Raw genomic sequence first — 13,138 nt, 5'->3', positions numbered from 1 at the left:
ATGGAAAGATGTGTTTTCAGTCACAAAAAAGATGTGCCAGAAAAATGTTATTAAAATCTGGTTTGAAGTATTTCTAACCTCTCTGTTTAGTTAAAAAAATAAAAGGATTCAAGAGTTATTCTCTTTTTATACCATTGGTGCATAGTGTCCACTGCAGTGGACACTTGTGTTATTCTTTCAAAATCACATTTGTTGAAAAAAAGTTATTGCCATGATTTAAGAGAATAAACAAAACATATTAAAACATATTACTTTGTGCTTTAATAACTGATGCATGAAAGGGTTAAAGGGTTAAAACTTACATAATGCTAATCTCTAGCAGTGTTTAAACTTAAATCCTGCCTATAAGGGCTCTGTGTGATTCCTCCCTGGATGTATTTCAGCATAATGCCTGAGCCAAAGATGTCCTGAAGATCTAATCAACCCTGGTGTTTGAATTTGTTTAGGGTTTGAATGATGAAAAGCCATTTTCTCCAAAGCCACCTCTTTCAGGAAAAACTAACAAAGGAGATATTTTCAGTGCTTTTGATAACAATTCCATCAGTGTGCTGATGCTTATATTTGCATATTATAGCTGCAGCCACCAAGCAGACTGCTTTAAAAGGAGGCTGCACACAGATGCACTCAGCTGTGAAGATACAGAAATAGAGAGAATTAATTTTGTTGTCATGACTTTTGCAGTGACATCACCACAATTGACATTAAAGTGTTCTTCAGCCAGAGTGGAACGATTCAAACCTCATTTAGACCTCATTTAGTGCAAGAAAAATCCAGATGGGATGCAGGTTTTACATCTCATCACATATTTGAACAGTTAAGCTTTGGGTCCATCTTGGAGCAGCTGGAGGCCCCATTAAATATCCATTCACAGGGCCCCTAAGGAATTATGGGTATTGAATTAGATTTTTTTTTTCCAGGGCTTTAGAAGTGAACATGCACTGCCATTTTCTAGAATACTCTGGGTCAGGTGATCTTTGGTTACAGAGTGATGCACTGTCAAGGATCAACATGTTAAAACATACTTTTGGGAATTGCACACAAGTACATTTGCAGATACTGTTGCAGGGACACATGAACTCTGATTGTAGACCCCCATGTCCACGTTCTGTTGTAAAATGATTGTAAATAGAAGATTGCTGTACAAAGTTGAAGAATGATCTCTTTAATTTCTTGAATTTACAGAAATGGTGCATTTGTTTATTTTTTCAAATTTGTCTTTGTCAAACACAAAATGTTTTGTTGATGTCACCTGGTGTAAAATAAATGCTGGATCGGCTTTAATTTTGAAAAGAAAATATAGAAATTAAAGAGATTTCTTTAAACCGAAACAGAACATTTGTGTCCATTACTGACTAAAAACAAAGCAGCTCTACAGAGCTGCGCTTATAGTCTGGTTTAAGTGTTTGTTTTTATGGTGAAAGATGGAACAGAACACAGCGAGATCAGTACTGAGTACCATCCATTTTCTGTAAGAGGTAGTGACAGACAGATGAGGCCAATAGTTAAGCAATAGTAAACAGGACTCTGATTGACTCCATGGATCCTCTAAGTGTGGGAGGTGTTTGTGTCTGGAGCTCTCACTAATGTGTGTTTGTACATGGTGATGATGATGATGACACATTGTCTTGTGTTCACTCTGACTCAATTATACCTTTTAGCCAAATTCACATGATGATCACTGAGGTCAACATTTAATGGCTTCATATCTTTAGGTTTCAAACTGTTAATTAGACTAAAAAGCTTTCTGAATACATCAACATCGACTTTAGAACATTGTTACAGGTGTTTCAGCTGTTTTCTTATGCATGCAGAATAGAGCTGTAACTGAATTATTTTCATTATCTATCAATCTGCCTGTTATGTTCACAATAAATGGATTAATTGGTTAGTCTATAAAATGTCTAAAAACATTGTGAAAAGTCCAATGTGAAGTTAAATTGCTTCTTTTGGCCAGTCCAAAACCCAAACATGCTCCTTAATGACCAACACAAATCCTCACATTTCAGAAGCTGAAGCCAGAAAATATTTGACATTTTTGTTTGAAAAATGACTGAAACAATTAATTTATTATGAAAATAGTTGGCAATACATTTTAACATTGCTAATCTTTGCCAAAAAAGAAAAAAAAAGCAGCGCAAGCAAAATGTCACTTTATTTTGATGCTTCAAGATTTTCCTGGAGCTCTCTCCTCTGTCCACTGAGAGCAGCTCCTCCATTCCTGCTGTGGATTTTATTGTGGGACGTTACTGCACATTGACAAAACTCAGATCAGGCAAATTCACTCAATTTTGGCTCTCCAAGCTGAACACATCTATACCCACTAACTACAGTTAGTGTGCAGAATGGAACTGGGACACCCAGGTGGACTCAATATTTTCTGTACAACTTCTCCGGAATTCTACTACAGTGATCTTAGAATGATTTGTGATTTGACAGGAAATGATAACAGCTGGTCTTTTGCAGTTCCAGTCTTGAACCAAACTGGACCTGTGCTTTAAGGTGTTGATCTGGTCCTCTCCATCTTCACCCACTGTGCAATGAGGTCTGCTTCGGTCTTCCTGGCACTGATTACTGACACTGGATCAGCATCATTAGATCCTCTGCATATAAACACAGTAATGTCAGGTTAGATTTTCACAACAAAGACAACAACAACATGCAAGTCTCTCCAGGGACCAGCAGGCTTCCGTACCTCAGATCCAGATGATGGGCTCCTCCAGAAATATTGACAGCTATGAGTGATGAGCTCAACGACTTGCGCACCTAAAGAGCAGAGAGCTGATTAAGTGAATGCAGCGACCTCACAGTTTACTGAGGTGTACTCAGCTGGTTTAATGTCTTACCCCTCCGTTTGCCCACGGGTCCAGATCTCCATTGGAGAAGATTATGTTGCTGGCTGTGGAGAGGGCTGAACACAAGGGCACAGCTCATTAGAAACAAGAACACAAGTCCAGATACATACAGCTTATGGGAATACTCAGGAACTAAGTGGACTTGAATAAACATAACATAAAATGTTTATGAGGCTGCAGCTGCAGACCTGGGTGAGCAGATGTGGTAGTTAGCAGAAAATCATCACAAGGAGTCACTTGGTGACTTCGATCTCATGTTTCAAATCCCATTACCAGTGGCGGGCAACTGGTGATATGATTGACTTTAGCCTACTAGCTGCATTAGATGTGCACTATTAGATGAATCCCCCCCCCCCCCCCCCCCCGCAGCAGACACTTCTTTAGAAAACAGAGGGCACTCCCCACACGGCAACATGACATCATTGACTTGACGTGTAAATGAGCAATACAAGAACCGGATGAAATGAATGCAAACAAATTTAAGGCAGCCGGTACGGGTCGGCACCGGGGTCGATCCACCGAGATGACGAGATAAGCCCAGAGGTGGCTGCTACAGAGCCGGTTACTGTAGGCGACTGTCCGCTCCCTTTTTTTGTTTTTTTTAGTTTTTTGCGGGCACTCATGCCGCCCCTCCACAAATGCCGCCCTGGGCAGCTGCCCATATCGCCCATAAGAGGAACCGCCCCTGCCCATTACCTTTAATTTCTAGCTTAGACTTTGAGATCTGTCAGGGCAGTGTGGGGGCCCATTAGTATTGAGTACTCACTGTCACCCCAGAATTGGGTTTTGAGCCAGTCTGGTCGTGGAACCACAGCCCAGCGTTTGGAGCAGTACAGCTCACGGTCTTTCTCAGTGAAGGCCAAGGGAGGAAACATGTCCGTTACATTGTTGCTCTCGTAGCACAGATCGATCTCTGTGCATGCCTGCAACCACAACAGAGGCAGGGGAAGTGTCAGCGTGATGGACAGTTTGAGGATTAAGCACCATAGCTGAATGGGCTATATTTCTTTTGTCAGATTGAAATTCTGTTCGTCAAAAAAGGAAAAACAAACAATCGGTGATAGTAAAACTTTGAAAGGATGCACTTTCCCCACTATTGCTCACAAAGTTGCTCAATTTAACCCATTTTTTCTCACCGTGTCAACAAACATGCTCATGCTTCAGCCACGTGGCCTTCATTAGAACAGGGAGTAAAATAGAAGTTGTGTCAATTATATTCAGGGGTTTGCAGGTGATTGGCTTAAACTGATTAACTTCCTAATCTTTTCTTGACTATGTGACAATGACTGAAATAGGTGAAATGCTGTACACGATCTCAATTTAACAGTTCCAGCCGAGGTTACAGGTTCTGTGATACACATTCTGTTATTTAACATGTGACCCTTTAAACCAATTGTGTACCGATTCCTGTATATAGACTACTTGACCTCCATTTCCCTCCATGCTCTGATGAAGGCCATGAGGCTGAAATGTTGGCCAGAATAAATTGGTGAAAATGAGATAAGCCAGCTGTGACGATTTGTGTGTGCTAACCCTAAACCTTTGGGTATTCAGCAGCTGAAACAATCTGTTGTAACATTTTTTTTAATACTGTATACTGACACTTTCATTCTAATGGATATTCTTTTATAATTTGTCATTTTCCAGCTGTATTTCAAGTGAGAACTTTCCATTACGAATGTGTGTCGATTCAGCTGATACATCCAGGAAGAGCATTATGAAGTCAAAATGAAACTATTCCTGTACTGAAGTTACAGGTTTCCTGTTCAGACGGTTATTGTTAAACCGTTAAATATCCTTCCTCCGTTACATATCTTTGTTTGTCACATTTGAGGAAGCACTGCTGACTATGTGTATATATTGGCTGATATATTGATATCAGAATTTTTTATCTCTTCGTACTGGTATCGTTATCGGACCCAAAAATCAAGCATCGGTGGGGCTCTAGTAGAGATAGGAAGGAAAGGAGGCATCTTGTAGAATAGTGATGTGGGGCTTATTACTGTGAGATTACTCTCACACACTTTTAAATGACAAAGTACACCGAGTATAACACAAGCACAGTCGTTTTGCAGCTTTTGTCCAGTTGATCTGTGAAAATACTCATGCTGACGTGCACACATACCATGATGATTAACAGATGATTTGCATAAAAATACATAAGATCAATTATAAGATCCTTCCTGAACAGAGCTCATAATCAGCAGATGCATGTATTAGTAGCTCAGCTTTTGAAATCATGCTAAAGAGTCCATCCGAAAGCAGACCGAGATCGATTGCTTTGTCCTGCATCTCAGTGCGACTGCTGTGTTCACACCTGTCCAAGCAAACTGATCATCTGAAAGGGAAGTGCTCCCAATTTTGAAACACGTGCATCCAACAAGTCAGGCATGAATACACCCTTAGAGTTTACTGATACAACCCTGAAAAGATTATATGCTGACATTTTGATCAGATTACATACAAGTACTACAGTGATGTGCAGTGTGTATGTGGGTGCTGGAATACCTGGTAGTCCCAGGCCAGGCTGTCAGAGCCCAGTCCACAGCCGGTGGGATCAGCACACTCCAGATACAGACTGTACAGGTCAAAACAGGTCAGCACCCCAGTGGAGTTGTACACAATCCCTGCAGGATACATCAAGAGAGGTTATTTAGGTTCCTTGGAGATCAGGTAGATCCTGCTCAGCATCAGGTTTACAATATAAATAAAAGCCTCATTTCCATTCACTTTCCGTTGATCTTAGGAGCTCACAGACTTTTACTTTTCCACACAGTCACAAGTCCAGCATGAAGAAGCCAGGAGAACATAGGCAGAGCAGTGAGGTTACTAACACCAACAGAGGAACAGTTTCTACTGACTGTATACTCAAAGAACACAGGCACCTGGAACTGAGTGTATTTAATAAGGAATGTGAAGCTGGCCACTGCCCTCTAGTGTCTGCTGACATGAAATACACCCAAAATTGACTCACTTTTCATTTGCCAGCATCTCAAATATACACAATCCAGTCTGAAACAAAGTGGCAGCTTTCAATAAGATCCAGTGTTTATTGTTTTACCTGCAGTGTTCCTCAGGTTAGTGAGCAGGTTGGGTCCACTCAGCATGGTTTCACAGGCCACCTGAAAAACACTCACATCACACTTCTCTTGTTAACATCTCACTCATGTCACTCTTGTCATATCCACTTATTTATGATTGTGTTATATATATATTAATGGTACAGCTATTCGTGTTTTATTTCTATCTATGTAATATATGATTTTATTTTGTGTACCCTGCAGACTTGTTGTTATTTGTTTGTGTCATTTCTACTGTAACTGTAGAACTGTATGCACCTTCATGTAAAACATCAGTGTGTGCTGCAGCTACTGTACAAGGACCCATTTTCCCAGCCTAGATAATATCAATAACTTTGAAGAGTACCATTTACTAAAACCTGACTGATGCTAAATTATTCATTTTCATCATATGAATCAGAGACTCAGACTCAACGTTGGGAAATGTTGGGAAGGGGGTGTGGCGATGACTAACACTAAAACCTGGCAGTCAGTCACACTAGCAATATTTGACAGTTTCAGAAAGACAACAATATACATTATTCTTTGATTAACTTGTTTAACAAACTATATGTACTTGTTAATGAAACAGTTATTTAATGCCTGTCACTGAATGGCACTAAAACTAAGCTTACTTTGTTTCACCATCATCATATTATTCATCTTATCCATACATTCACTCAAAAATGTATCACATACACTAATGGCCATGTATTGTGTTATAAAATGTATTCCCTCTTTCTTCAGGTGCTTTCAGAACAAATGCACATGCAGCGGGATCAACATAATAACCAACAAGAATCTCAGGTCCTTGTAGCTGCTTTTAGCACATAACTTCACTAAGGATCCTTTATATTTGGTTCCTCTTGTTACTGTGTGTGCTCTCTGAAAAAGCTTTGCAACGGTGACACCATTTCTCAAAAAATATCTCTCTGTACTGGCATTTCTTGTTACTAATGGACCATCATATAAACCTCACCAACATCTGCAATAAGCTCATCAATATTTATATACATCTGGGCAATTTATCCTCTGAGCTCTAATACTTGGTTTGTAAGTCGAACTGCAAATGGCAGCCCTACTAGAGGTCCACAGCTGTTGTTTAAACCGCTGGTTTTATTTGGTCATTACAGCCTGGGAAAGCTGAACATAGAAAGTGTGGGCTCGGTAAGTTTCTTTTCTGCTTTTCAGAATAGTTTCAGCATATGTGATGTTGCATTTTAAACCAGTGATTTTGCAGTTTTAAAAGAAAGGCTGTGTGTACCTTGACAGGGTTGGCAGGCATGTTGCCCATGAAGTGAGTGCTGTAGGGGTAATCCAGCATGGCCATCAGAGTGAAGGCGTTCCTCAGCAGGCCGTTCAGCTGGTGGATGTCCTGAGCAGATGATGGAGGCTTACACAGGGAGAACTCGGACTGGATACGAATATAATCTGGAGAAAGCATCAGAGTTACTACATCTCCATGACAACGTTTTCCTTTCAGACCAGAGAGCAATGCCTCCGAGGTCAGGAGAAGTTCTTGACAAACAATCACTGAACACATGTAGTTTTTTAAGGTTGACTTGAGACAAATCCAAGTGCCATTGCTGCGAAGCAACATAATGTAGTCAAACATGTATTTTCATTGTCACAGATTTACCTTGGTGCTCAGCTAACTCTTTCAGCTGATGGAAAGCTCCTCTTACAGCATCTGTGCATTCAGGGGCTACACTCTCAAAATCCTTTGAAAGAGAAACAAAGATCATTATCCAACCTGCACGTGTGAGGAAATTCCCTAATTATTTTATAAAGTGAACAAATTAAATACACTGTTTCCAAAACAGCTCTAACAGTTTCAGGGACAGACAATTCTCTGAAGATAGAAGAACAGATTCAGGACACTTGTCTTTCTGAATAAAAAAGCAGGCTGAATACAAAAAGAAGAGCATAGATGCACTTACAGCTGTGACATCTCTGAAAAACTGCCTGGAGTCTCCCAGCCCAGCAGTGGACAGTATGGGGGCACTGGCAGCCAGAGCTCCAGCCACGATGTTGGGATACTTGAGCCTCATATAGACTGACAGCATTCCCCCATAACTGCAGGAAGAGATGAGACAGCTGAACAGGAGGTACTCCAAGATGAGCAAATAAGAATAAATAAAGAATTTCTAACTTTTATTTTAGAAGAAATCTTGTGTCATGTCTGTCTTAAGCTGACTTGAGGAATAACTGGGTTACTGCCAATTTGGAAAATTATAATCAAATAACTGAAAGAAAGGAGACGTTTATCACTGAGTCATTCAGGACTTCATAAGATTGAAAGAACAGGGAGAGAAGGGCTCAGATCACCCTCTGAAACCTGACACTGGAGCTCCTGTTAGATCTGGTATCTGATTCCAACCACAGTTAAACCTGGAAGTGTGAAGTATATTCAAAGTGTCAGAATAGCTGCAGTTTCAAGTTTGGCTTGATGGATTTGTTTGCAAAATGGCACAGGAGCGCAACTGGCCTGTTACACATCTTCAGGTGGTAAAGGCAAGTTCATAGAAACCACAGCTGAAATGATTAGTATATTTTGAAAGGCATCTAGTAGAACCTTCTTTCAGACAATAGTTACCTGCACAACAGAGTAGGCTCTATTGACATTGACATTACATTCTAAATGTACATCAGCAAGCTGAGACACTGTCCCTTTTTTGGGAGGGGCAATGAAACAAACATTTATTCAGAACCACGCAATAGAAACACCAATATTCTAAACAACTTTTAATCTAACAGCAAACTATAAAGTCTGTGTCACTACCACTCCACGTGATAGCAACTGACTGTCACTTTGTGCATCATACTGATTGGTTTGACTTATGCCATTTGTATATGATACTGTTAGGTGCTCATATTTGTTGCATAATGGGCTTTATCTGTTTAAAAAGTTCGTCTAAAAAATTCTCGAGTAACAACAATTTAATGTAATTCAACTCAAAATTACCCTAAAGTTTGATCAACACCTCTCTGAAACAGTTTACACAAAAACTCAACATGAAGGTGGGATTTGTTCCAGGTTGAGCTGCAACAATGAATTGATGTCCGCTTGTTAAATGTGAATATGTTCTGCTTTCTTTCCTCCTCTTTGACTGTAAACTGACTGTTTTTGGGTTATGGACAAAACAAGACATTTGAGGACGATGGGTTTTGAGAAACACTGATCAACATTTTTCAGAACTTTCTGACATTTTATAAACCAAACAACTATTTGATTATTTGTTAAAAATAATCAAGAGATTATATAGAAAAGGTAAAATCATGGCTAGCTGCAGTCCTAATGGCAGGACTGTTGTTCAGTGACTGGACTGCATTGGTTCCTCACATAAATACTGGACACTGACTGTATATTAAGTATCCAGAGATTATGCCTCACTTCCTGTTTGTGCATCTTCTCTATAAAATTCATTTGTGCACGATGGCCAAAATATATCAAATGGAAGAAACCAGCAGGTTTAATGATTTCAGTCAAAGAATCAGAGGGTGGAGTGTTGCTGCTCACTACAACCATTTATTTTGGTTTATGTGTGAAACTTAGTGAGGTTTGAAACCTGCTCACTAAAATCAACTCTAGTCTGTTTTGATCACATATGAAGAGGTTACTTCTTCAAGGGGACAAAAAAAGAAAGCCACATATTTAAGCTCAATGTCAACAGCCAGTATTGGACTGATTATTCATATAAGAAATGAAAACTTGTGAGATGCTTGACAACAAGTCACACAAGTGACAAACTGTAAGAGCAGTGTCGGGCGAACGGATCCTACCTGCCTCCAAACACGATAACAGGGCAGTGTGTGGCTGCCAGCTGTTGTTTCAGCTCAGTGATCATGACAGCGTAGTCAGCGAGGGCCTGCTCCACTGTCAACAGGCTGATCTCAGGGATGTTGAAGGATTCTTTGCCAAACGGCAGAGATTTGCCATAGTACCTCTGGAAGAGGGAGAGGGAGACAAAGGTGTTCAAGGTTAAGTACATTTTTCAAAACAAAAAAGCAGGCAGAGTCAAAGCTGCAGTGTAGCCCTGCTCCAGTGAAGGACATTGTGCATCTGTACTGAAGTGAAGTGATCCAAATTCTTCCAAAATCATCTGTATTATGTGACTCTCTGACTTTCTGCCACATAAGCTGGTAGGTATCTGAATGTAGGAAGATTTTGTTGCCCAGTCCGGGCATTTATGAAGTGCTTTAGGAGATTTAAAAAAATATATGTGTAGTGTATCATGATATAGTTTAAAAATACTGCAATTTTATTTTAAGGCCATATGACTCAGCCACATATTTAAGATACAGTGGAAACCGCTCATAGAAAAGCTAGGGACAGAATCATTCCAAATGCTGTTTAAATAATTAGCTTATAGTAATTAAGTTGTCTGATTACAGTGTTCATTTTGGGTCTTTTCATACATGACAACATACAGGAAAATGTTTTTAAACTACGATAATTACATTTTTCTTTACTCCCATGATACTTTGCCTGGTAGTAAATCAGTCAGTAGGTCAGTCAGTTTCTACTATACTTTGTATTCATGTAGAAGATGGTAATCAATATGAAAAATATAGAAAAAGAAGAAAAAGGGTAATAATGATCGTCTATTAGTGATTCATTTGACGCGGACGGATGTGATCACTATAAGCGGTTTTCACTCATTTTAAAATCAGAAGGCCCCATCCTGTTGAAGATCCTCTTTTTCCCTCTAAATTACATTTAATAATGAAACTGCCTGCACTGTATTCTCTCCTTTATTGTTTCATAGTCCTGCAGTGTTTGTTTTTTTATTTTGGTCTTGCAAGGTGTCCTTGGTGCTCTGAAAGGCCTGCAGTTACACCAGCTGATTAGAGTTTGTAAAGGTGGCTGGTTTTCTTGTTCAAGTGTCTGGTAGTGGAAACCACACTACCTTGTAAAAAAAACAATGCAATAATTCTTCTTGGAGGGTTGTGGGGAGTGAAAATCAGCTGATAGTATGAGTCAAACTTCATCCATCCATTTCCTATTTTCCTTTGTCACATGACCTGTAAACTCTACTCATAGATGATGACAGTACTGTGTCGTGATGTGCACCAGTGTTTTCTTACATGTTCAGCAAATACGACCAATGCTTCCTGCTGAGCAGCTAACTCTGTGATGAATCCAGAGTTGAGTGCAAACTCCCAGATGTCTCCCTCATTGCCAGTGTAGAAGAAAATAGGACCGTGGCCTTTGTGCCAGTACTCATCTTAAAGAAGAGGGAAAACAGAGCACAATGAGTCATTTGCTCATATCTTCGTTAGGTCTAAAATGGGACACAGGGCTCACCTGTGATCAGGTAACGCTGACTGAATGTCCAGTTCCCCATGCTGTTAAAGTTGAAGTGGTCCATTGTCTGACTGAAATACTTCTCTGTGAACTGGGGTCCTCTCTTGATTCCATCATGTTTTCGCCACTTTAAAAATAAATGTACAGCGCATATTATACTAATGTATTCAGTAATTAATAATAGGCTTCACACACCAGGCGTTTAAAAGGAGAATATAACAGGAACGACACTACAAGTTCAGGGACCTGTCATAAGTAACGTCACACCAACCAAACTCCATTCAAGAAACTGGAGATGTATTAGAGCCTTACAAGCATGCGGACAATGAGAACATGTAGTGCTATCCTCAGACCTGGGGTTAAAACCCAGTCTTCTGCCCTCTGCTCGGCTTACAGCTGACTCAGCAGTTAGCAGTGTTCACATTACTTTGGCGACACATATTTCATCCAGCACTACACATATTTAACTAAAAGTATGGCTTCGTTAGTGATTTATATATTACCAATTATTATTAACATTATCAATAATATTTTAAGTCCATTTTAGTGTCAGCAGTGGACACTGACCGACGAGAAGTAGAGCTTTGAATGGACTTTTCTCCAAAGCGGAACTGAGATCTCACAAAAACAGTCACAAACATCACAAAGTGACTCGTTACCTGAGAATAAGTGAGGCCCCGCAGCGCCTGGACCGGACACAGGCTCACTGTCACCGTCAGAAACACTAAGATGCTCCTCATGTTTCACTCAGAGCGCTCGAAATACTACCTCACTTCACTTTAAAATCTTCACCGCGCCTGCGCACATCGCGCGTGTCACATGACTTGTGTTATGATCTATGCTGCGTTCAGTGCGTCTCGTAAATTCTGACATTCTATTTTTATGCCTCCAATCACCTGAAACAATAGAACAGAGGAGAGAAATGAGACAAGCAAAGAGTGTTTTGATTTGATGTTTTGTCTTGGGGAGTACTATGTGAAAATTACCCACATTGCAATTTAGCCACTGAGAGACATCACTAGAGGCAATTTACATTTATCACATGCAGCTTCCTCTGGAGCCACAAAAGGTTTTCCATTATGTTTTTCACATATGCAGTCGTACTCCCCAACACCTGTTAAAGTATTTTAATGTGTTAAATTGGTGTTTACCCTTTCATTAAGAGATATTGGCACTTGTACTTGAGCCCTTTCATTTCATGCTATGTAAACTGATATTTCATTACATTTCAGAGGCCTTTTTAGAACATAATTCATCCTGAAGTTCATGTGCTAAAAGTGCTCCATATAGATCATTTGTATACATAGACATAGTAAATATGTATGTATATATGTGGTGGTGGGGCTTTATTCTGAATCTCACTGTTGGGACAAGTCTAGCCAGGGAAAGCAGTGGAGAATGTTTACCTATTGCAGATGAGTACATCTATCATGTTAGTGAAAGCTGCTCCAGGCCTGACTCCTCCTCTATTCAATACCCAATCAGGGCCAGATTAGAGATTATATATGTCACCTGTGGGCCTATGCTAACTCTTTTCGCTCCTATGCTTTGTCTGTGTTATGGCAGGTCAAGTTTGGTATCACGTGTACGTAGTTAAAATGATCACTTACCATGCACTAGTCAGCCTTTTTACATAGCATATAGCTGACCACACTATGTTGTAGCTGTGATCTGATGTGTTGGCTCAGTTATTGTGTTTTAGAACCCCATTATTGTCCTGTCCACCTTTTTGAGTGATCCATTGTGTTTATGTCCCATACCATAGATGGTATCATTTTATTATGCAGCATGGTGAGTCATGTTAAAGCCTTTTTAGCTGTATTAAAGCAATATTGTTCCCCTTAATGGTCTTTGTAACTTCCAGTTGGCTATTCAAATTCTTTCCTGCCCACCAGCTTCAGTCACTCCCGATTTTATTA

At 39.9% G+C, this 13,138-nt stretch overlaps 1 protein-coding gene across 1 annotated transcript; it reads right to left on the bottom strand.

Annotated features, from left to right (window-relative positions):
• Positions 1 to 2,132: 2,132 nt before the first annotated feature.
• Positions 2,133 to 12,036, bottom strand: dpp7 (dipeptidyl-peptidase 7). Its single transcript, XM_073465553.1, has 13 exons — positions 11,879 to 12,036; positions 11,220 to 11,346; positions 11,000 to 11,139; positions 9,695 to 9,858; positions 7,852 to 7,987; positions 7,551 to 7,632; positions 7,176 to 7,342; positions 5,914 to 5,974; positions 5,361 to 5,479; positions 3,619 to 3,775; positions 2,844 to 2,908; positions 2,693 to 2,763; positions 2,133 to 2,600 (listed from the first exon to the last, which is right to left on the bottom strand). Exons 1-13 carry the CDS (start codon positions 11,957 to 11,959, stop codon positions 2,495 to 2,497), a joined length of 1,476 nt encoding a protein of 491 aa, XP_073321654.1. The 5' UTR covers positions 11,960 to 12,036; the 3' UTR covers positions 2,133 to 2,494.
• Positions 12,037 to 13,138: the final 1,102 nt, after the last annotated feature.

The sequence above is a fragment of the Pagrus major genome, chromosome 5 (assembly GCF_040436345.1).
Source record: "Pagrus major chromosome 5, Pma_NU_1.0".
NCBI classification, from domain to species: domain Eukaryota; kingdom Metazoa; phylum Chordata; class Actinopteri; order Spariformes; family Sparidae; genus Pagrus; species Pagrus major.
Note: the sequence above shows the minus strand (reverse complement) of the source record. Positions and strands in the feature narration are given on the sequence as shown.

What these genes read in the sequence shown, in the direction of transcription:
- dpp7 (XM_073465553.1), bottom strand. Translation starts at nt 11,959, where the DNA reads ATGAGGAGCATCTTAGTGTTTCTGACGGTGACAGTGAGCCTGTGTCCG. An exon ending in GCCTGGCCTGGGACTACCAG is followed by an intron (nt 3,776 to 5,360) that starts GTATTCCAGCAC and finishes TTGTGGTTGCAG; the next exon opens with GCATGCACAGAGATCGATCT. An exon ending in AACCCAATTCTGGGGTGACA is followed by an intron (nt 2,909 to 3,618) that starts GTGAGTACTCAA and finishes CCTTGTGTTCAG; the next exon opens with CCCTCTCCACAGCCAGCAAC.